Source organism: Canis lupus, chromosome 27 (genome assembly GCF_003254725.2).
Source record: "Canis lupus dingo isolate Sandy chromosome 27, ASM325472v2, whole genome shotgun sequence".
Taxonomy (NCBI): Eukaryota; Metazoa; Chordata; class Mammalia; order Carnivora; family Canidae; genus Canis; species Canis lupus.
This window is the reverse complement of record NC_064269.1, coordinates 38,695,914-38,719,704: the sequence shown is the minus strand read 5'-3', so window position 1 is coordinate 38,719,704 and position 23,791 is coordinate 38,695,914. Positions and strand designations below refer to the sequence as shown.

Here is a 23,791-nt window from a genome sequence, read left to right as displayed (position 1 = left end):
CCCCGGGTTCCGTTGTACGGAGGCCTTGACATCCTCCCGGCCCACCCCGCCCAGGCGTTTCCGGTTCGCCTGCAGAAATCATGGAACGCCGGAGGGGCTGAGGACTCGTCTCGTCGTTGCCTGGGACGCCTCAAAACTGAATTTCAAGAAAATTTACCCTTTCCTGGGGCGTCCCTCAACTGTGAGGAAGATGAAGGTGCGGACCTTGGAACCCCGAGCTCCTTTTTTCTGTGCCTCACAGCAGTTTTGCGCTGAGGCTGCTCTTATTCCCCCTTTTATACAGGGGAGGAAATCTGAGGCTCAGAGAGTGAAGTGGCCTGCTGGACGTCACATAGCAGAGGAGATGGCGGAACGTGGATGAGAGCCTCAGCCTCCCAACTCCCAGCTTGGACTTGCCTCCAGTACTGGGGAACGTGGGGGGAGCGACTCGAGTGGGTCCCTAGCCCAGGGCACTACCACTTCCCAGCTAGGGGCGCCGCAGCAGTAGGCGGCGGGGAGACGAGGAGGCGGGTACTGGGTCTAGGCCCCGCCCTTCCGGCGGCTTCCGGCATGTGATTGGCCGGTCTGTGCAGGGAGTGTCGCGATTGGCCTCCTAGCGGCCGTTGAGATTTGAACTCCACGTTTGTGGCTTTGCCCGCGCGGCGCCTGGTTCGGAGGCGGGCTTTTGCTTCCGCCTGCCGGGGATTGGCTCGTTTCTTTGCCCGCTGGAGTGCTGCCGTGCTGATTGGTGCATCTTGTGCACTCCGTGTTTTTTCCTTCTTTTCGTCCTCGCAACCCGAGTCGGAGGAGCGGCGGGCGAACTCTTGAGGTGTGGTGTTAATGGGCTGGGGGAATGAAAGGCCAGGAATGTTGGGTGCGGGGCAGGATGTCGCGGTATTAATTCGGGTATGAGAGGCGAAGAGGTTGCAGGCGTGTGTATTCTTGGGGTAAGATGCCGTAGAAACAGATCCGCAACGGAATATGGGCAAATCGCTTAACCTTTCTTAGTTTCAATTTCCTCATCTGTAAATTGGGTTATATTTTGATGCATTCCTTGAGATTGGCATTCGGAGAACTAGATCAGATCTGTATTTAGATAGCCTAACAAGAACGTGACACAGTAAACAAATGTTACATGTTGATACTCTCCCCATTCTGGGGCCGGAACACCCAGTAGCCTATGTTGGCCCACTGTCCTGGCCTCGGGTGAGACATTTTCTCAGTATTTAAGCTTTGTCCATAAAAACAGAAATAATAATGCTAACGTGATGCATTGATATGCCACCTTACAACTCTTTAAACATTTTCATACCCTTTGACTCATTTGATCCTCAGAGCAACTTTGTAAAATAATCAGAGATTAGTAACTCGTTTTGCAGATGAGGTTCATAGGGTTAAGTGACATGACCAAATGACAGAGTCACAACTAGAATTAGCTTCTAGTTCAGGGTTGATCTCACATCCTCTAAGATAACGTTACTAGCCTGAAATAAGTTTAATATAAGCATCGTATATTGGAGAGGGGAGGATAAAAAGACAGGCCTTACTTACAGACCCTGACCTGTTTGCTGTTTGGTTTCCAGCCCTGTGAGTCAGTGGAAGAAAGATGTCGCCCCAACTGTATGAGTTCCATCTACCCATATCCCCAGAGGAGTTGTTGAAAAGTGGAAGAGTGAACCAATATGTTGTGCAAGAGATATTGTCGATCAAACATCTTCCATCACAGCTCAGAGGTAAGACTCCATAGCTGCTACTGTGCCTACACCTCAAAACAACCGTCTTACATGTAATTATATCATCTCTCTGTTCCACCACACCACTAAGCTCCATGAGGGCAAAGAACTTGTCTTTCCTAGTCAATTTTTTCCTAGCATTGCTTGGGATGTATTACATGGGAAGTATACATACACATTGACCTCATTTTCTCCATTATTCAATAAACAGTCTTGATGTATGTGGCTACTCTTTAGACAAAAACTTAGTTTTGATCTTTACCTCTTACCATATGCCAAAATTATGTTCTGGTAGATTTAAAAGTTATAGGAGAGGGTAGCTTTCTCAGAATGTATGGGACTTGCTTGACCTGTATCAGGTAATATTTTTTAAAAGTCTAGATCTCTTGTTTCCAAGAGTATGCAATAATGGGGGGGGGAACATGTACAGCTGCAACACTGAACAGCATATGTACAATGCAGTTATCCCTTGAAACCTACAGATGAATAAGCAATTTATACATTATCAACAAGATCCCATAATGTCACTATACTTATTGGAAGTGGTCTTGTGTCGGTTAGGTTGTTTTGGAGAGGTACATAAAGTAGAGATTAAGACTTAGGAGCCAAGCTATCTCAGTTTGAATCTTGGCTCTACCACTTTGACCTTGGACAAGTTACTTATTCTCTTGGTGCCTCAGTTTCCTCATCTGTAAGATAGGGATAATTGCCTACTTAATTTGTTAACTCCTACAAGAAGTGTTGGTTAATACATCAGCTAGAATTTAACTCCGTCTTATCTCTTCTCTGCCTTCCCATCATGGTTGCTAAATGGCAGCTCCTAGCTCTGATTTCCAAAGGTAGAAAGGGTGATTTTTTTTAATCTTTTAAAAGATTTTTTCTTTTCTTCTTTCATTTTATCTTTTCTTCTTTCTTTTTTTAAAGCTTTATCAGAAGCCTCCCAATCAGAGTTAGCCAAAATTGATTTTGCCTGTTTCCCTAACTATTTACTGGTAAGGGAAATGGAATCACCTAGATTGTCTAACCTGGGTGGCTCAGTTGGATGTCTGTCTGCTTTTGGCTCAGGTCATGATACTGGACTCCCAGGATTGAGCCCCACATCACGCTCCCTGCTCAGCAGGGAGTTTCCTTTTGCCCTCACCTTCTCCCCATCCCTGCTCACTCACACTCTCTCAAATAAATAAATGAAACCTTAAAAAAAAAAAAAAAAAAGATAGTTATCTAGGAGCCTCCCCAAACCTAGACGTATCACCATTTGGTAAGCAAAGAAGGCAGAGTATGGAAGTCAACGGGTAGGTGGCTAGCCAACAGTATCCACTATGGAGGAGAGATAGACTGTTCTCTCCATACTGTATTGATATGTGCATCACCAATTGCCTAGGCTGCCCACTGTAGCAAATTGTTCTTTGGGTATTATAATGCATCATTTTTTTAAATTTTCTTTTTTTCTTTAAGATTTTATTTATTCATGAGAGACACAGGCAGAGGGAGAAGCAGATTCCCTGCAAGGAGCCTGATGTGGGACTCGATCCTGGATCCCGGGATCACACCCTGAGCCAAAGGGAGACACTCAACTTCTGAGCCACCCAGGCATCCCATAATGCATTATTTTTTAAATAGATAATCACTCTCTTTAAAGAGTTCTTTTTATAATAATTTCATTGCTTTTGGTGTTTAGAATCCTAATTATAAGTTCTACAAGATCAAATTGTTTAATTTATTGAAAAAGTATTTACTAACAATATACTGTGTGCCAAGCACTATTCTGGGTACTGGATATACAACTGTAAACAAGACAGACAGGTTGACAGTTTTTTCTCAAGGTTCTCAACAAGGAATAAATAAATACGAGATATATCAGATGGTTGCAAGTGCCAGGGAGAAAAATAAGCAAGATAAGATACAGTGTGGTGGGTAGGAACTACATTTTATGTTGGACGATCAGAGAAGGCTTGCTGATAGGTGACATTTGAGCAGAGGCCTTAGAAGCAAGGAAGTGAACTATGCCAATTCTCATAGGCATTCTAAACAGAAAGAAAAGCCAGTGCCATGTCTCTGAGGTGGGAAAATGTGAATATGGTTGGAGTGGAATAAGCTAGGGAAAGGGAGATCAGGTGAGAAGTGGTACAGATTCTCCTAGAGTTGTGCTCCTCAAAGTGTGGTCTTCAGACTAGCAACATTAGAATCATGATTTAGGAACTACTGGAAATCCAAGACCCAACCCAGAACTACTGAATCAGAAAATCCATTTTTTAAGACGATCCCCAGGTAATTCGGATGCACATTTAAGTTGGAGGAGCACTAATCTAGAGCCTCGTAGGTCATAGTAAAGATACAGCGTCAGTGTAAGTTTGAAAGCCATTGGGCTTTGAGCCCAGGAGTAACACGGTCTGACATTTTAAAAGTATCACTAGTCTGTGGAACAGAGTATGAAGGCCAAGGGAAGAACAGGGAGACCAATGGAGAGGCTAATACAGCAGTACCAGTTAGCGTGCTTGGAGTAATAGCAGTGGAGGTAATCTGAAAAGTTAGGTACTGAACAGATAGATGTTGAAAGGAGAGCAAACAGGATTGTTGATGGATTGAATTTTAGGGTTAAAGAAAGAAGACTAGCATGATGACAAGGCTTGTGGAAGAATGGAGCTGCCATTAACTGAAATGGAGTAGAATATGAGAGGAGCAGGTTTAGTCAGTCTGTTGGTTGTAAAATTGTGGAGTTCAGGGGCACAATGTGATGAGAAACAGGATATTTGCATAGCTTCAAAGTATCCCCCCACAAGATACTTAATTACTGCAAAGCAGAAAATAGTAACTTACACTAGAGATACCTGGCAAACACTACCAAGTGGTCAAAGTTAACATAGTAATAAGGCAATGATACCATGTACTCCTTGGTATGATGCATTGAAAGAATCCAGCATCCCTTCTACAGTTATGTTGCCAAAAATGCATAACCTCATGAGAAAATAGCAAACAAACGCAGACCAAAGAACATTCTACAGAATAACTGACTAGCACATTTCAAAAGTGTCAAAATTGTGAAAGACAAAGACAGAAGAATAAAGTGACATGACAGCTACATGCATTGTGGGACCCTGGATGGGATCCTGGACCAGGAAAAGGACAAATAGAACAACCAACAAAATTCAAATAAAGTCTGTAGATTCATTAATGGCATTCAGTTAATGTTAATTTCTTCATTTAGAATAGATTCTTGAGTGGTGGTTATATAAGATGTTAACATTATCAGAGTGAAAAGTGTAAGAACTTTGTATGGTTTTTGCCACTTTTGTAATTTCAAAATTAAAAAAAAAAATAGGTCCTCACTATTAACTACACTGGACAAGTCACACAACCAGTCTGAGACTTCATTGCTTTTTCCGTAAAATAGGCATAATACCATCTGCTTTATCTAACTCACAGATGTCATGAAACTCAAGTGAGGCTTTCATTATAAAACATGACAAATGTAAGATATTATAATAGGTTACATCGAAATGAGTTCTTTTGGTGGTTCAACCAATAAAAGTAATTAACTCGGTTTTCTGCCATCAATAGAATTTACCAAAAAGGCCTCTCCCCTCCATATTAATTAGTTTCTTTCATCTTTATAGCATTTCAGGCTGCCTTCCGAGCTCAGGGGTCCCTGGCTATGCTGGAACACTTTGATACAGTCTACAGCATTCTACAGTAAGTATAAAGCACCTAGCTGGTACTTTAAGAACCAGTGGCTAGTTACCCTAACTTTGCATGTTAGTCCTGAAATTCCAAATTATAGATGCACTGACAAATGTTCTGGGTGCTGAGATCCCTACTAATGAGCATTGACCCCAACTTAACACCACATTCATTCGAGCAATTTCACAGATATATTTAAGTATTAGATTCTTCAGGTTTGATCTGATTTAGAATGGGATCTGCAGTTTCCTGTCTTAACCCCCACACTTTCTTTCCCTCGTAGTCACTTTCGAAGTATAGATCCTGGCCTCCAGGAAGATACTCTGGAATTCCTGATAAAAGGTATCTGTGGGTCAGGGGTTAGGTGATGGAAGGTGTTTGTCATTGTTTGTTTACTCCTGTATTTTGTCAGCCATGTGATGATATCAAGGCTGTGGTGATTCAGTTGGTTTGGCTAAGCCTGGGGACCTTTGACCTATTAAGGTCTGTAATCTTGGTGGGCAATACAGAGTTATGTGTGTTCGCTGTAAGGGCAGACCAACAAGAAATATTTCCTACTTTTGAACTACCTCTCTTTAATAAGAGGGTTCTTCCAGTTGCCAGAGAGAAACTAGGGTAGCTGGAGTGAGAGAGTGGGGACAGGGCATGTTCAGGGTAAAGAGATCAGGGGTCCCAAAGGATTTAGCTTGTGTTGTGGCCACTGAGAGATGAAACACAGATCTTTGGTAATCTGATGGCTGCAAATGCAAAAGGTCTTTTGAAGTTGGGGTGTGTGAGGAAAGTGAATGAAGCTGACTCCAGATTCTGCCCCTTGTAGTGGTATCCCGTCATTCCCAGGAACTTCCCGCTATCCTGGATGATGCAGCTTTGAGTGTGTCAGACAGGAGTGCCCACCTAAATGCTCTCAAAATGAACTGCTATGCTCTGATACGCCTCTTGGAATCCTTTGAGACCATGAGCAGCCAGACAAGCCTCAGGGACCTGGACCTTGGGAAGGTAATTGGTGGTTTCTGGCTTACTTAATATGGGGCCTAGAAAGGTAGGGAAATGGAAAGAAGGGAATCCAACAGTTCTGGCAATCTTTTCTGTCCTTACTTAGGGTTTATGGGGAAGTATTCAAAAGTATCACAGCATATCCTTCCCTGACAAGAACCTCCTCTATATTTTAGAGCTTGTAATACGTCTTCTGTGTTAGTTTCTACATTGTCTCAACACTGGATAGTTTAGGCACTCGGACTAGCAGATCTTAATCTGCTTTTGTTTCCTTATATTTCCCTAAATATATGATCCTTTTCTAGGGGAAGAAAGCCCGGGCCAAAACAGCCCATGGCTTTGACTGGGAAGAAGAGAGACAACCAATTCTTCAGCTTCTAACACAGCTGCTCCAGTTGGATATTCGTCACCTGTGGAACCACTCAATAATTGAAGAGGAATTTGTCAGGTGGGTGGTTAAGATGCCTATGGGTTAGTGAGCTGTGACGAACAAGGGCTTTGTTGCCAGACATCTTTCTGAATACTTCATTTCATGCCGCACTTCTATATGTAACACATAGAAGTATACTCATAACACTGAGTTGTTAGGAAGTAAATAATAAATGTAAGAAACTACCGTGAATTTTTCATCTTTAATCCCATTAGTCATTCATGACACAGACTTTACTGATTGTCTCCTGAGCACATGGCTGGTATGTATGGCAGGCACTGGAAACAAAAGTTTCTACTCTCTTAGAGTTTATAGAGCAGAAAATGATTTTTTAAATAAGTAAAATATATGGTGTGTTTTATAGTTTATTATTGTGGAGAACAGTGGGGGGGGATTGGAGAGTTTGATGGAAGAGTTGTGGTCTTAAATCAGCTATCCTAGCAAGACCTCTTTAAGTGGTGACATTTGAGCAAAGATCAAGAAGAAGTCCGGTGAGCCATGAGAGGGTCTGGAGGAATAGGAAAGTCAAGGAATAAAACCATAGGTACAAAGAGCCCGAGGAGGGCATGTATCTGGCATGTACAGGACAGGGAATAGCAGTGAGGCCGGGGCAGCCACACAGTGAGAGGGACACGCTATGAAGTCCCAGAGGTGGTGCAGAGCCAAGTGTGTAGACCCTTGGCTGTTGTGGTGATTTTGGCATTTTCTCAGCGTGAGCTGGGGCCGCTCAAGGATTCTGAGCAGAGCAGTGAGGTGATCTGACTTGAATTTTATTTATTTATTTATTTATTTTTTTTTTTTTCTGACTTGAATTTTAATGGGATCATCAAGCTCTGGTTACTGTTAGGTTACTATGAAGGGAAAGGAAGAAAGCGGGAGACCAGTTAGGGGGCTGTTGCAGTGACTTGGGCAAGAGATGGTGGGAGCTTCAACCCAAGAATGGCAGTGGAGATGAAGGGATGTGCATGGATCCTGTACCTGTTTCCCAGAGGTAGAGCTTACAGGATGAGCTCACAGATGTGTGTGAGATTTGAGGGAGAGTGCAGTCAAGGATGACTCCCCCAGGGTATGTGCATGAGGATGCGGAAGAACAGAGTTGCCAATAATTGAAATACAGGCAAGGCTGTGAGGCATGTTTTGGGGTCGGGTGGGGGGAATGGGACGGGGGATGGACAATTAGAAGTTCTGGGATTTTTGTTTTGTTTTGTTAAAGATTTTATTTATTCATTCATGGGGGGGGGAGGGGCAGAAACATAGGTAGAGGGAGAAGCAGGTTCCATGTAGGGAGCCCAATGTGGGACTTGATCCTGGGACTCCCGGATCATGCCCTGAGCTGAAGGCAGATGCTCAACCACTAAGCCACCCAGGCATCCCAGAAGTTCTGTTTTGGATACAAAGTTTGAGGTGCTTACCAGACAACCTAGCAATGTTATCTGACTCTGATGTTGAGTGTACAAATCTGGAGCGCAGGAGGGAGGTCAGCTAAGGTACTCATTTGGGAATACAGTGTATTTATATAAATGCTATCTATGGCCCCAAGACTGAATGAGATTACTAAATCAGTAAGTGTAGCTAGAGGAGAGCAGAAATCCCTATCCCTCCCTGGGGAAGGGAGTCTGGCATGTGGCCAGAAGAGGTGTTTCCAGGAGAAAGGCATGATCAGCTACATCCCATGCAGCTGAATGGTTGATCAGATAAGGACTGTGAGAAATCTTTGGTTTGGGGGATCCCTGGGTGGTTCAGCGGTTTAGCACCTGCCTTCAGCCCAGGGTGTGATCCTGGAGTCCCAAGATCGAGTCCCACATTGGGCTCCCTGCATGGAGCCTGCTTCTCCCTCTGCGAGTGTCTCTGCCTCTCTCTCTCTCTCTCTCTGTGTCTCTCCTGAATAAATAAAATCTCTAAAAAGAGAGAGAGAGAGAGGGAGAGGTCTTTGGTTACTTTCTTCTACCTTTTATCATCTATTTGGGTTCTGCGTAGGCATCATAACTGTTGAAAGTTGGTCATCTTGAAGATCAGAACATCTATCTAGGGTCAGCAGAGCAAAGCAACTTGGTGTAGAAGATGAGCAATAGAATGAAGAAAGCTAGAAGCCCCTGACTTTGGGGGCAGGTGAGGGAGAATGAATGATGCAGGGCCTGAACAGAATGGAATCCATATAGCTGACTTCACATCTCCTTCCCTTCCTTTCTTAGTTTGGTTACAGGCTGCTGCTACCGCCTCCTGGAGAACCCCACCATTAGTCACCAGAAGAACCGCCCCACCCGGGAAGCCATAACACGCCTGCTCGGTGTCGCCTTGACACGTTATAACCATATGCTCAGTAAGTTAGCCCTCTGCTTTGCCCCATATTTTCCATTTTGCCTATAATTTTTCTCACATTTAGTATGTCCACAGGTGCCAGTGTGAAAATCATCCAGATGCTGCAGCACTTTGAACACCTGGCATCCGTACTGGTGGCGGCTGTGAGTCTGTGGGCAACTGATTATGGAATGAAGAGCATAGTGGGAGAGATCGTAAGGTGACTCTTCTCTGAGTTTCTGATTCTCCCCTCCCTCGGGGAAGACACAGAAAGGTGGGAAGTATTTTCTCTGTGCACTCTAGATTTCTTCAGATGTTAGATAGCAGTCTTACCTTCCCTTACTAGGAAGTGAATTAACTTGCTGTGGCTGTGTTTTCTTCCCTGTGTAGAGAGATTGGACAAAAGTGTCCCCAGGAGCTGAGTCGGGACCCTGTGGGGACAAAGGGCTTTGCAGCCTTCTTGACAGAACTAGCAGAACGCATCCCGGCCATCCTGATGTCCAGCATGTGCATTTTGCTGGATTATCTGGATGGAGAGGTACGTGGCCCCCTGGGAATCTCCAGTTCGTCTGGGGATTTTAAGTACATTGCTATAAGGCTGTTCTTTAGAACAAGAAGATGGCTTTCCCATGAAGTCAAGGTATCTAAGCATAACTCTTGACAGTTTCTTCCTACAGAGAAGCAGATAAAGTTCATTGACTAAAGAGCCACTTATTAATCCCCATTTCAGTATCAATTGGTTTTATCCCGGTCTGGTTGGGGGTTGGCAGTTCCACACCTTAGGTCTAGTGAGAGTCACTCAGCTGTGATTCTGAGTCCCTTCCGTTCCTCAGGATGAAGCCCCTTCCGTTCTTCCTACCACCTGGCTCGCCTGCACTCTCCAAACAATGCCGCCTCTCAATTCTTTCTGCCTGGCTGCCTCCCAAACTGATGCAGGGCACTCGTAGGTGAATGTCAAAGACAAAAACAGACCACTCAGTCATCTAATTCACTTGAACTTCTTGTGCAAGACCCCATTCTCTGGCTCCTGGCTTGGCAGAAGCCCCAATCCCTATTCACCAAATTCTGCAGTGGACTTGCTTGGCACCCTGGGGGCTGACTTGTGCTTCATGTCTCACTCTTTGTCAGTAAAATGTGAGAAGGGGAGTGGAAGGGAAGGGGGTGAGGGGGTGTTTTATTAGTAAAGATCAAAGGCTTTGAGGCCTCCCAACGAAAGGTAGAAATGAACACTTTTCAAATGTGCATATATGTGATGAGCCTTATGGGGGAAAATTGTTTGGGCCTCTTGTTTATTTTGTCTCTATATTCTCTGAGCAGACGAGGCCCCTTCCAGTGATCTCAGGGGTAAACCTAAGTAGCTGACCTGAAAAAGTCACAGTTAAGCAAGCTTACCCTTCACTGAGGGCCTTGCCACTTCTTTGTGCCTGGACACGCCCAAGAGATTGGGGGAAGGAGAATTAGGATTGGAGTGTGGAGCCTCAGACTCTTTTTATTGCTCTCCCTTAGAATTACATGATGCGCAATGCTGTGCTGGCAGCTATGGCAGAGATGGTCCTGCAGGTTCTGAATGGTGATCAACTGGAAGAAGCGGCCCGAGACACCAGAGACCAGTTCTTGGACACCTTGCAAGCCCATGGCCATGACGTCAACTCCTTTGTGCGGAGCCGTGTTCTGCAACTCTTCACCCGAATTGTGCAGCAGAAGGTGAATAACTTTACACATGATAAACACATACAGTACTCTGGAAAAAGGAATCCAGTATCCCATAGAAGACTCTGGAATTCACATTGTTACTACCAGTAATAAAGGTCTTCCTCTATCAAGGACAAGGAAGCCTGGCTCCATTTAAACCTGGCTCCATACTATGTCTTAACCACTTAGAAGAGACTATTTTATATCCCATAGAAAAGTTCCTTTAGAATGAGTGGGTTGGGCAGCCCTGGTGGCTCAGCGGTTTAGCGCCACCTTCAGTCCAGGGCATGATCCCAGAGACCCTGGATCGAGTCCCACGTCAGGCTCCCTGCATGAAGCCTGCTTCTCCCTCTGCCTGTGTCTCCGCCTCTCTCTCTCTCTCGCTCTATGAATAAATAATTTTTTTAAAAAAATCTTAATAAATAGATAGTGGGTTGCTCACATAGAGTGTACTGCTCTATGTACAGTGTAAAGTGTAGATAGGGTGTAGATAGAGTGTAGATCACCTTTAGCAGAATGGATGGTGTGGGGTGTGAGCTCGTCCTTCTCTTTGTACCCCATGCAGGCTCTCCCATTGACACGTTTCCAAGCAGTGGTGGCCCTAGCAGTGGGTCGTCTGGCAGACAAGTCAGTACTAGTATGTAAAAATGCCATTCAGCTCCTGGCCAGTTTTCTTGCCAACAATCCCTTTTCCTGCAAGGTAAGTAAGCTTGATCTACCCCAAAGAGAAGGAATTAAATGGAAACGGGGATCAAATTCTGTGACCTAGTGACTCTGATACTCATTTGACCCTGGTAGCTTAGTGATACTGACCTCGCTGGACCACTGAAGAAGGAGACACAGAAATTACAAGAGATGAGGGCCCAGAGACAAGCTGCAGCTGTTTGTAAGTAGTTCCTGCTCACCCTAGCCATTTCTGCTTCCTGCTGTCAGAAAGTCCAAAGAAAGGGTCTAAGTGAAACTTTCTCATTCAGCCACAGTGCTGGACCCAGAGGAGGAGTGGGAAGCCATGCTGCCAGAGTTGAAGTCTACTCTGCAGCAGCTGCTAAAGCTTCCCCAGGAAGAAGAGGAGATTCCTGAGGCAATTGCTAATACAGAGACTGCTGAAGGTGTGAAAACACGCATCCGTCAGTTGCTTGCCAAGGCTAGTTACAAGTATGTGAAAGGTTCTAAGAAACTTCACAAACAACTAGTTGTAAATAATGTTATATATGCAAATGTTCTCCATTTGAAAAAGAAAGTCTGAGTATAATTCAAGTTGTATAATCTCAAGTAAGTTGTTTAAACTTCCTGAGCCTCAGTTTCATTGTAAAATAGAAATGGTTGAGGGGTACCTGGGTGTTCAGTGGGTGGACCCTCTTGATCTCGGGGTCATGAGTTCAAGCTTCACGCTGGGTATAGAGATTAGTTAAAAATAAAATCTTTTTTTAAAAAATTAGTACATTGCATGATACAAAATTTAAAATTATAAAAAGGACATGTATTGTAAAGTCCTTTCCAGACCTATTTCCTAGCCACTTAGTGCCTCTTTCCACAAGGAAGCAACATTCTGAGTTTATTGCACATTCTTCCAGAGATAACAGACAAGTTAAACATGTTCTTTTCCTCCCCTTATTACACAAATGATAGAATATTCTACCCTCTGGTCTACCACCTTGCTTTTTTTCACTGAACCATGTATTGTGTGTTTTTAATATATATGCCTAATAAATAGCTGCCTCATTATTTTTTATGGCTACATCGAATCCCATTGTATGGATATACCATAAATTAACCAGTTATTGAACTCTTATTTTTCACAAACTTTGACTTAGCAAAGTTTTCAAGCAGATGTTTGCCACAAGATTTGAAAAGCCTTATTTGAGTGTTTTGAAGACTGTGTAGTAAAACATTGTCAATTTAGAAGTGGGAAAAGTGTTTTTTTGAGCTCTGCCTTTAATAGGTGTTTCTCAACTTTGTAAGCATGAGAAGTGTTCCTTTTCTTTGGGGCAGTAGGTCTAGCTTCTCTATGGAACCATGAGGTAGGCTCCCTTATAGAAGACTGCAGTGACACTCTTGTCAGTCCTGAGTTGGTGACAGGTGGATGTTCTGACAGGCAGGTCATCGTTCTCACTCAGGAAGCCATAGGCCACTTCCAGGAGTCTGAACCATTTAGTCACATGGACCCAGAAGTGTCAGAGGAGACCAGGTTCCTGAATCTTCTGGAGACTATTTTCAAAGGTAATTCCTTTTCCTTTATCAGCTAGCAAACAAAACATTTCTACTAGTATTTATGTGCCATTAACTTCATGCTAGATGCTGATCTGGCTAACAGAACCCAGTGCTGAAGAAATCCAGAGAGCTGTCAGAGCTCTACTCTGGAACAGAAGCAGCCCAAAAGCCTAAGATTGATAGTCATTTGGTGGAGGGAAAGGGTGTTTCTAAACCATAGAGGACTTTAGGAGTCTTTTTTGAGAAATGAACCAAGATATCTTTTTTTTTTTTTTTTTAAGATTTTATTTATTTATTCAAGAGACACAGAGAGAGGGGCAGAGACATAGGCAGAGGGTGAAGCAGGCTCCCCACAGGGAACTCGATGCAGGACTCGATCCCAGATCCTGGGATCACACCCTGAGCCAAAGGCAGACGCTCAACCACTAAGCTACCCAGGTGCCCCTAACCAAGATACTTTAGAGTAGGTTCTAAATGTAGAACTTCCCACTGTGGAAAGAAATGTCCAGGGATGTTACAGGTGTTGGGTAGCCCTCAAGGAATAACCATCCTATAACTGTCTAACTCCTAGGCCCAGTAGCTTCCACACAGGAGAATACCCAGGGGCCTGCAGGGAACACGGGCCTAAAACAGCCAGACTGTAAAGATAAGCCCTGTGTGTCAGAGCCTATGAAATCCAGGGACAATGATGAACTGGTAAAGCAGGAGATGCTGGTGCAGTATCTGCAGGACGCCTATAGCTTCTCTCTGAAGATCACAGAGGCCATTGGCATCATCAGCAAGATGATGTATGAAAATACAACAACAGGTATGCCAGCATCCCTCTCTGTAAGGACTGGGTCTTGGGGTTGGGAAAACCAGTCTTGTCCATATTTTAATGGTAATTATCTGCTCTTTAAAAAGGCAAGGATTCTTTTTTATTTTTTATTTTGTTGGGATTCTTTATTTCTTTTGGCTGTGTATATCCCCATGGAGCATACACATTTTAACACACAGTTCATGATAAGGCCATCAGGAGTTGACTTTCTCAGGGAGAGTGAGGAAAGCTTCCACTTGCGTGTTGCTACACTAAGAAAGGTTCTGTCTTTAAGTATTAGGAGAATTTGGCCAAGCAATGGGTGATATTTGTATCTATCCTCTCAGTGGTACAGGAGGTGATTGAATTCTTTGTGATGGTGTTCCAATTTGGGGTACCTCAGGCCCTGTTTGGGGTGCGCCGCATGCTGCCTCTCATCTGGTCTAAGGAGCCTGGTGTCCGGGAAGCTGTGCTTAATGCTTACCGCCAACTTTACCTCAACCCCAAAGGGGACTCCGCCAGGTATATGTGGTACTTTTTGGCCTTTGCCAACTTCTCTGAGGTCAGCTTCTCATAGGACTGCACTCTTTTAGGAGTCTGCAGTCTCCTAAAAGAAGGGTGGGGATGTGGGGGCATCCTTCTAGAGGAGTTCTGAAATCATCAGACATAGATCTGTAATGGGATTCAGTGGAGCTCAGACTTCCAGTCAAACCCATCCTACATAGTTATCCGACGTTGTAGTGGGATAGCCCTAATAACCTGTTTGTGGGTTCACACTTAGCAGTTTTTAATGACCTCTGCTCTCTGCTATTCCCACAGAGCCAAGGCCCAGGCTTTGATTCAAAATCTCTCTTCGCTGCTAGTGGATGCCTCAGTTGGGACCATCCAGTGTCTTGAGGAAATTGTAAGTCTCCTACTTTCTTTCTATTTTGTTTGTTTTGTTTTGTTTTTGGCTTATTTAGTTATTTAAATAATCTCTACACCTAGCGTGGGGCTCAAACCCCTAACACCTCAAGATCAAGTATCATACATTCCTCTGACTGTGCCCGCCAGGCATCCCCTTACTTCTACTTTCTTTATTCATTCAATAAGTATTACTGTGTGTTCAGCAATTTACTCAGCCCTACAAAGTATAAGATTATTTTCAAGTTCCAACATTTTAAAGGAACCAACAATATAGTGGGTAGCCAAAAAACATTTATACGTTTATAGAACGAGGTGGCACATCAGTGCCAGAAAAAGTGGCCTAAGTAATGGTTATAGCAGGAATGGTAATGTAATAACACTTATTATATATATGCCAGGCCTGTCCTCAGCAGTTTGCTCGTAGGAGCTTGCATCATGCTTATACAACCCTCTGAAGTGATGCTGCTAATGTACATTTTACGGTGACAGGTCCTGAGGCTCTGAGAGGTTAAGGTACTTGGCTAATGACAGCTGGTTTGTGGGAGAGACACAGGCAATATGAGCTCCGGAAAACATACTCTTACCTTGTATGTTTCTCTGAGGAGAACAGTGGGAGGACTTAAGCAGGGTCTTGATGAGCAGGATACAGAGAATTAGAGAAAGGAGGGAGCCAAGAAAGAGCACAAAAAGTTGCAGAGTGAAGATTGTGTTCTGGCTGGAAATTGTTACCTGCAAAAGATAAAGTGGGAGTGTAGATTGGAACGGAATTGAAAGGTCCCTGAATGCCTTTCACAAGTCCAGGACTTTCAGTTTGCCAGCATTTTAGTGAGGCCCATGTGCTTTGAAGCATTTGGATTGTGGAGCCTGAAGGCGGAAGTGGTGCTGACCACCAGCATCCACTAGGTGGAGCATTCCTGCCAGCCACCTTTTCTCTTCTCTGGGGCAAAGAAGAGCCCCGTGGCAGCCACTGGCCTGAAGTCTTCGAGGCTAGGAGGCTAGCTCACGGTCCCCGAGCTCCTACTGTAGGCAAAGAAGAGCTGTTTCTAAAAGATGAGCTGAGGTATGGCATGATGAAGTAGGTGTTGGGAAGACTGGTCCAATAGGAACATACAGGTTGGTGGAGAGGAGGCTGCTGTCAAGTGTGCAGTGGTGAGGGGCTGGCCTTGGAGGAAAAGCTATGGAATTGCACTTAATGGAAGATGGATTTTAAAGAGTAGGTGGGACAAAGTGAGGAAACGTTGACTATGAAGTTTCAAGCATATGAGACTAAGAGTGTTGGTATTCTGGGCAAAATGAAAAGGCAAGGGAGGATGCAGCCTTCCATTTTAGACATGTTGCATTGTTGTAACAGCAACAAAACCTACTAGAAATCTCCAAAATGTGGTCAGAGCCACGGATCCACACATAACAAGGTCACTCTGAAAATGTCATCTTAAATGCAGTTTTGAGGGCATGAGGATGGAAAAGTGACAGAGATGGAAGCCCCTCCCCAGACTCCTCCTCCTTCCTTTTCCGTGCCTAAGCATTGCTTTTACCCACCTCGGGTTCTCAGTGCTCTCTTCAGAGAAGTGGAACAAGGATCAGGCGAATTGTTATTTCCTGGCTTGAGCCTTTTTTTTTTTTCTCTCTTCAGCTCTGTGAGTTTGTGCAGAAGGATGAACTGAAGCCAGCAGTGACCCAGGTGCTGTGGGAGCGGGCAACCCAGAAGGTCCCCTGCTCTCCTCTGGAGCGCTGTTCCTCTGTCATCCTTCTTGGGATGATGGCACGGTAAGGCTCGGGTCCAGACAGGCAGTAGGAATAAGAGGCGGAGGGAGGGCTCTGAGAAGGCTCCCTTCCCTTCGGTACCGGCAGTCAGGCCCACAGCTGTACCAGGTAGTAGTTGGCTACCTAAATGAAAAGTAAAACAGTGCAAGTACCAGCACCCCCTACCCCTACCCCCCACCCTGCCCAACAGAAATAATGGGATTCGGTACAGGGAGAGGGATTCTGAGGGCCAGCCCTGTAGAGCCTCTTCTGTAGTGCTCCAGGGCTCTCAAAGCCTCGCACAGAGTGCTTGCTGTTACCTACCCCACTGGGCATTATTCCCTACAGAGTGCTGTCCCCGACTAGCTTTAACTCTGTGGCTTCCTTCTCCTAGAGGAAAACCAGAAATTGTGGGAAGCAACTTAGACACACTGGTGAACATAGGGCTGGATGAGAAGTTTCCACAAGACTACCGGCTGGCCCAGCAGGTGTGCCATGCCATCGCCAACCTCTCTGACAAGAGAAAGGTATGGGGGATCTCCAAACCAAGGAGAGTGGGGCTCCTCTTAACCACTCTCAACACATAGGCACATTTTGTCTTTGCTGTTCTCAACAGCCTTCTCTGAGCAAACGGCACCCTCCCTTCCGGCTGCCTCAGGAACATAGGCTATTTGAGCGACTGCGGGAGGTGATCACAAGAGGTGAGTTATCATGAAGGCCTTGGGTAGAATCGAGTCCTTTGGCTGCAATGAGTGACTTCTCCCTTCTTCTCTGCAGGCTTTGTCCACCCAGACCCACTCTGGATCCCATTTAAAGAGGTGGCAGTGACCCTCATTTACCAACTGGCAGAGGGCCCCGACGTGATCTGTGCCCAGATACTGCAGGGCTGTGCAAAACAGGCCCTGGAGAATTTGGGAGAGAAGAGCACCACCCAGGAGGGCCCGAGTAAGTAGACAAAGAGGGTCCTCAGTGGGCAGCAGCCAGACTCTACTGCTTTCCTTGTCAGGCCAGCAGCAGCTGCCAATACTACTTTTTATACCAGCCCCTGCCCCACCCCAGACCATACTCTCACTGTTGTCACTTAGGTTGGGCCAGTTGCTTCTACCATTCCCTTGTCCCTATCTCTTACTTCTTTGCTAGTCTGTGTACAGCACACAAACAAGAAGAAGATCTATCAAAATAGGGTGCAGGGCCCTGTGAGACTTGATTCTGTCTTTTTCTCCCGGCTATCCCCCTCCCCTCCTCCAGAGGACACCCCTGTGCTCCCCACTTTCCTACTGATGAACCTACTGTCTTTGGCTGGAGATGTGGCTCTGCAGCAGCTGGTACATTTGGAACAGGCAGTGAGTGGAGAGCTTTGTCGGCGCCGGGTTCTTCAGGAGGAACAGGAGCAGAAGACTAAGGACCCAAAGGAGAAGGTGAATGAAGTGCCTGGGCATTTGGGTTTCTCTGTCAACCATTGCCCAGATTTGTTTCATGACCATGGGTCATTCACATTTCCTCTTGGGGATCTGTGCTTTTCTACCAATAAATGAAACAAGGAAGACACTCTGCTCCCTGCTGCTATTACTCTGGGAAAGATTAGTGAGAACAAAGATGGAGCAGGCCGTACACTATCACCCAGGAAGGAAGGTTTTAGGGAAACACAGAGTACTGTGTTAGGGGCCTTGGCCTGCAGTACAGGCTGCCCCCCCCGGAGGTGCTGTTTATGAGGATGAGCACTCACTTGCCCCCCCTTTCCCATCAGCCCTGGGCACTGGGCCTGCCGCCTGATGGGGACCTTGTGTTCTCCACTAGAGGCAGTGATGCCTTGCAGACCAATAAGCCTCACAGCAGTGGAATAAGGTCTGACCTCTGTGACCTTGAACCATTGTCCACGTGATCCATCTATTGACTGTATACAGGACATGACATGCTTCTCTGAGGATGAGTTCAGAGATGGAGGAATATGCTTTGGCAACTTGAAAATAAATGCCATTTGTTCAGTTTCGAACTTGCCAATTCAGATTTGGCAACATGAAAACAAAATGACAAAGACCTAGTTCTTTTCCTGTTTAATTCAGGAGTCCTCCCTCTTCACAGACACATTTGACAGTCGTAGGAGTACTTTTGCAGCACTTGCCTTTCCCCAGATGCATTCCTGCAAAATGCATTCTAGTCAACAACACTGTCCCAGATAAGCTGTGACATCTGGTTTCTTATCCCACCAGAACACCAGCTCCGAGACCACCATGGAGGAGGAGATGGGGCTGGCGGGCGCCACTGCTGATGACACAGAGGCAGAGCTCATCCGCGGCATCTGCGAGAAGGAGCTATTAGATGGTAAGACTTGCTGAGGGGTCTGCTCCCTGGCCCATGTAACATGTCCCAAACCTAGAGCCGTTCTTCTGACAGGCAAACAGGTCCTGGCTGCCTTTGTTCCGCTTTTACTCAAAGTCTGCAACAACCCTGGCCTCTACAGTAACCCTGAGCTCTCTGCAGCAGCTTCACTTGCCCTGGGCAAGTTCTGCATGATCAGGTAAGCCCTGGGGCGGTAGTCCCTTCTCTGAGAGGATGGGGATTGGACGGTCTCCCTGATGACCCTCTTCTGGCCCCTAGTGCCACTTTCTGTGACTCCCAGCTTCGTCTGCTGTTCACAATGCTGGAAAAGTCCTCACTCCCCATTGTCCGGTCTAACCTCATGATTGCTACTGGGGATCTGGCCATCCGCTTCCCCAACCTGGTGGACCCCTGGACACCTCATCTGTATGCTCGGTAGGAGATCCCTCATGACACTTTAGCAGGCCTCACCAGCTCTGGGATGCTGTAATCCGGCAAGTATGAGAATCACTAAAACTGTATTTGTCTGGTCTTTAGCATTACTTGGAACATCTGCTTGATACTTGGCCTGTACAGGCCATGGCTTTGTATGGCCCCAAAAGGATTGGAGCCTCAATCCCAAGCCTTGACTGCAAGCTTGGCCTCTTTCCCTGGTCCCAGCTTTCTAACTGCTTCTAGACTGTCACATTAAGAAGGGGTAATAGAGGGACACTGACTGGCTCAGTCAGTAGAGCAGAAGGCTCTTGACCTTGGGGTCATGAGTTCAAGCCCCACATTGGGGATAGAATTTACTTTAAAAAAAAAAGAAGAAGAAGAAGAAGAAAGGGTAATAGATTCCCCGCAAGGGCCTTTCCTGCCAGTGATTTAAGATTTCATCCCCAGGCTCCGGGACCCAGCACAGCAAGTGCGGAGAACAGCGGGACTGGTGATGACGCACCTGATTCTAAAGGACATGGTGAAGGTAAAGGGGCAGGTGAGCGAGATGGCTGTGCTGCTCATTGACCCCGTGCCTCAGATCACTGCTCTGGCCAAGAACTTCTTCAATGAGCTTTCCCACAAGGTGAGAGGCAGTGAGGAAGCTGAGGGCTCGCTGCTCAGGAAATAGGCACACCACCATCTCTATAACGTGACACTCTCTGTCTCAGGGCAACGCGATCTATAACCTCCTTCCAGATATCATCAGCCGCCTGTCAGACCCCGAGGGAGGGGTGGAGGAAGAGCCTTTCCACATCATCATGAAGTATGGTTCCCCGGGCCCAGAAGCACACTTTTCATGGAGTAGATGCTTAGGAAAGAGACGGATCTATACTTGAATTCTGGCTCTGCTCCTTAGCCGTATGGCCTCCAGCAATAACTTAACCTCTCTGTGCGTGTTCCTCCTCTAAAGGATGAGGCCTGTGAGACTTGTCCCTTAGTTCCTGAGCAAGTTCAGTACAAGAAAGTTGCTAACATGGTGGTAGGCACAGTAGTCCTCACTACATGGCAGTGCTTTTGTTATAAATTCCCATTCTCAGTGAAAATTTCTCAGGGGCGTGGGGTGGACCTATTGCTGATAGCATACGAAGAGGGCAGGAGGAATGTTGAGGCAGGCCTAGGCCATGGCCAAGGGGATTTTCTCCCTCGGCCAGGAGGATGGCAGCAGGTTGGTGCCCAGGGAGGGACGGGGTTGTGTCAGGGACAGGTCTGAGCTGGCCCTGGGAGGTCACACGTCTCCCCTTCCTCAGGCAGCTGCTCTCCTACATCACCAAGGACAAGCAGACTGAGAGCCTGGTGGAGAAGCTGTGTCAGCGCTTCCGCACAGCCAGGTACTGCCTTCCCCCGTGGCGCCCCGCAGCCGTTGGAGCCTCCAAGGCCCAGGCAGGATGGGCCTTTACTCCTGCATCCCGCTGCTTCCTACAAGCCTTTGCCATCTGCAGGACTGAGCGGCAGTACCGGGACCTGGCCTACTGTGTGTCACAGCTGCCGCTTACCGAGCGAGGCCTCCGCAAGATGCTGGACAACTTTGACTGCTTTGGGGATAAACTGTCAGATGAGTCCATCTTTGGTGATTTTTTGTCGGTCGTGGGCAAGCTGCGGCGTGGAGCCAAGCCTGAGGGCAAGGTGAGTATGGTCCGGCCCTAGCAAAGACACCCGCGTCTGTGCTGCCCGGGCCTGCCTCACCTGCCCCAGGCTGCACTGTAGCCAAGTCACCAGCATGACCTGAGACCAGGTCTTTCTGTCTTCAATTCCTGTTTCTTTTTCTCTTTTTAAAATTGAACTTTATTTTTTAGAGCACTTTTAGGTTCAAAAGCAAAATTGAGTGGAAGGCATAGAGTTCCTCATATGTCCCCTGCCCCCACACACACACAGCCTCCCCCACAATCAATATCCCCCACCAAAGTGGCACATTTGCTGCAATCGATGAATCTGTGTTGACACATCATTATCACCCAAAGTCCATAGTTTACCTTAGGGGTCACTCTTGGTGTGCATTCCGTGAGTTTGGACAAGTGTGTCGTGGCCTACGTCCATCATTATAGTATCATATAGTATGGTTTCACTGCCAGAGAAGTGTCTGTGCTCCCCCACTCTCTGGACCCCAAGCCCCCAGCTACCACTGATTTTTTTTACTGTTGCCACAGTTTTGCCTTTTCCAGAACATCCTATACCTGAGTCAGGCAGAATGTACACCTCTCAGCTTGGCCTCTCTCTGTGTTCTGCATCTTAGTTTTTACTGTGTCTTTTCATGGACTTCTTTTTCATCATAGAAATAACTGTTTCCAGGGGCACCTGGGTGGCTCAGTGGTTAAGCATCTGTCTTGGCTCAGGTCGTGATCCTGGGGTCCCGGGATCGAGTCCCGCATTGGGTGCCCCGCATGGAGCCTGCTTCTCCCTCTGCCTGTGTCTCTGCCTCTCTGTGTCTCTCATGAATAAATAAAATCTTTTAAAAAATCTTAAAATCTTAAGAAATCTTAAAAAAAAAAAAAAGATTTTAAAATCTTAAAAACAAAAAACTGTTTCCAGGCCTATTCTTCATCTCTTCTTCCCTTTCAGGCTATAATCGATGAATTTGAGCAGAAGCTTCGGGTCTGCCACACCAGAGGGTTGGATGCAGTAGAAGACCTGGAGGTTGGCCAACGGGGTAGCCAGAGAGCCCCATCCACCAAGAAACCCTCCACTGGTATGTGAGGCAGCCCCACGGGTGGAGAGACCAGGCCTCCTCTCAGAGGTTCCTTTTTCTGGGACTGGTGTCTCTGCCTTTTCTAGTTTCAAAGCGGCACCAGCATCTGGCTTCTGCAGCCTCATCAGACAGTGACTTTGTCACCCCCAAGTCCTGCCGTACTGCCCATCGGCATCCAAATACCCAACAGCGAGTTTTCAAAAAGAAACCCAGAATTGTCTTCTCAAGTGATGAGTCCAGCGAGGAAGGTATGCTGCTCCCGGCCTTGGCCCAGAGGGAGCACAACTTGGGCGGTGAGGCTGGTTCCGATGGGGCCCTGCTGTGTAGATGGTCTTCACCCCTGCCCCCAGGTGTCCTCCCCTCACGCAGTTTGGGTTTGATTTCTGCGGTGTGGTCTGGGGCCATCCCACTGTTCTCTGAGATCTGTTTTTCACCATCTTTGTGACTCAGCTTTTTCTTATTTCTCCAATCCTCTGAGTAGAGCTTTCGGCAGAGATGACAGAAGAGGAGACACCCAAGAAGACCACACCCATCCGCCGAGCACCTCTGCGAAGGCACAGGCCCTAAGAGGTCATCCTCCCTGTCCCCGTCCCTGCTGTGCAGGGTGTCTTGTGGGGGTGACCTTGAAGTCTGTTGCTCCTGTAAAACACTTGTTTGCCTGTCTTCCTTTCTTTTTTTAAAGTATGGTTCTTCAACTAGCCTAACTGAGCAGGATTGAGCTGCTTTCACTGGATTGTGTCTGCCACAATTATTCCTAGTGAATAAATGTTTTTATATGTTTTTATTCTTCCTAGCCTTGTCTGTTTCATCTTTCACATTAGCCAAGACACAGGAGGCAGGCAGAGGATTATCAGTCCAGAAAGGGGAGGTTCTAGAGGCTGTTTCAAGCTCCATGCTCTCCCCCTGGTGCCTTAGTTTCCCCTTCTCAACCTCCCCATGCTGCCCAAATAGCAGGATTGCTTCACGGCAGCAGAGCACAGTGTCTAGTCTCCAGATCAGTGCTGCTCCACTTGGGGGCAGTTTTGCCCTCCAGGGGACATTTGGCAATGTCTAGAGATTATTTTTGTCATCAACCTAGGTTGGAGGGATGCTATTGGCATCTAGTGGGTAGAGACGAGGGATGTTGCTAAATTTCCTACAATGCAGAAGACAGACCCCACAACATAATTACTCAGCCCAAAACATCAATGGTGCCAAGGTGGAGAAACCCTTCTCCAGACCAAGGGCTGGTCTGTGTGCTCCCCTCCCCGCTTTATGTTCTGTAAGCCCATCTCTGGGACAGGTGACTGACCTGGCCACCGGGCTGATGGAAGGCCAGGTCCTCTCCACCATCTGTGGAAACTCCACCTACCAAGAATCCCTTTACTGTTAGAGTCTGTGGGAAGTCAGCCCCTCAGGCAGGCACTGCTTTCGCCTGCCCACCCCCTCAACTCCCCAAGTCTTGTCTGCTGAGTCACCTGGACCAGGAGGCAGTGAGCATGCTCTCATGACGACAGTGGTGTCTTTGCTGTCATGACAACGGCAGGCTGCATCAGTAATGCTCTGTGGGCACTGAGCTCCCTCTTTCTGGCTGAGGACACTACTGAAAAAGGATGCGCAACAGGCAAAAGGGAAGATGGGACCTCAGATAACGCACTGTGGGTAGTGTGGGAACATGAAGGGGCTAGGACCCTTTCCAGAGAAAGATTAATGGTCCTGGTTGAGCCTCTGAGTCCCCATCCCAGGCCCCAATAGAAAGCCTGTGGCGCATCCCATCTGTCACCTCCTGTCCCCGTTAGGTGCCCTCTGGCCCTGCACTTGGGGTTCGTGAAAAGCCCCTGGGAACCAAGCAAGCACATGGCTGCCAGACACTG

The 23,791-nt window shown here is 46.6% G+C and overlaps 1 protein-coding gene and 1 non-coding gene across 5 annotated transcripts; both read left to right on the top strand.

The window, feature by feature from the left end:
* Positions 1-39: 39 nt before the first annotated feature.
* On the top strand, positions 40-22,722 carry NCAPD2 (non-SMC condensin I complex subunit D2). 4 transcript variants are annotated; one of them, XM_025471878.3, is made up of 33 exons: positions 40-196; positions 284-808; positions 1,563-1,712; positions 5,327-5,402; positions 5,674-5,732; positions 6,208-6,386; positions 6,689-6,831; positions 9,006-9,133; positions 9,208-9,331; positions 9,502-9,649; positions 10,618-10,815; positions 11,369-11,503; positions 11,602-11,689; positions 11,778-11,958; positions 12,899-13,023; positions 13,586-13,822; positions 14,158-14,332; positions 14,630-14,714; positions 16,350-16,483; positions 16,854-16,986; positions 17,076-17,160; positions 17,237-17,404; positions 17,708-17,877; positions 18,670-18,781; positions 18,854-18,977; positions 19,058-19,213; positions 19,661-19,838; positions 19,924-20,018; positions 20,503-20,583; positions 20,695-20,878; positions 21,812-21,938; positions 22,025-22,186; positions 22,420-22,722. In XM_025471878.3, exons 3-33 carry the CDS (start codon positions 1,586-1,588, stop codon positions 22,503-22,505), a joined length of 4,203 nt encoding a protein of 1,400 aa, XP_025327663.1. In that variant the 5' UTR covers positions 40-196; positions 284-808; positions 1,563-1,585; the 3' UTR covers positions 22,506-22,722. The 4 variants fall into 4 exon arrangements, with proteins under 4 accessions (XP_025327663.1, XP_025327664.1, XP_025327662.1 ...); XM_025471879.3 differs by lacking the exon at positions 284-808 and having other exon boundaries at positions 43-196; XM_025471877.3 differs by having other exon boundaries at positions 50-808.
* LOC112675400 (small nucleolar RNA U85) lies at positions 5,802-6,129 on the top strand. Its single transcript, XR_003145872.1, has one exon. It is a non-coding gene; the product is annotated as a small nucleolar RNA U85 (small nucleolar RNA).
* Positions 22,723-23,791: the final 1,069 nt, after the last annotated feature.

Coding starts and splice junctions, on each gene's coding strand:
- NCAPD2 (XM_025471878.3), top strand. CDS start 1,586: ATGTCGCCCCAACTGTATGAGTTCCATCTACCCATATCCCCAGAGGAG. Junction 5,733..6,207: donor TCTGGAATTCCTGATAAAAG/GTATCTGTGGGT, acceptor TGCCCCTTGTAG/TGGTATCCCGTCATTCCCAG. Junction 11,690..11,777: donor GAGACAAGCTGCAGCTGTTT/GTAAGTAGTTCC, acceptor TTTCTCATTCAG/CCACAGTGCTGGACCCAGAG.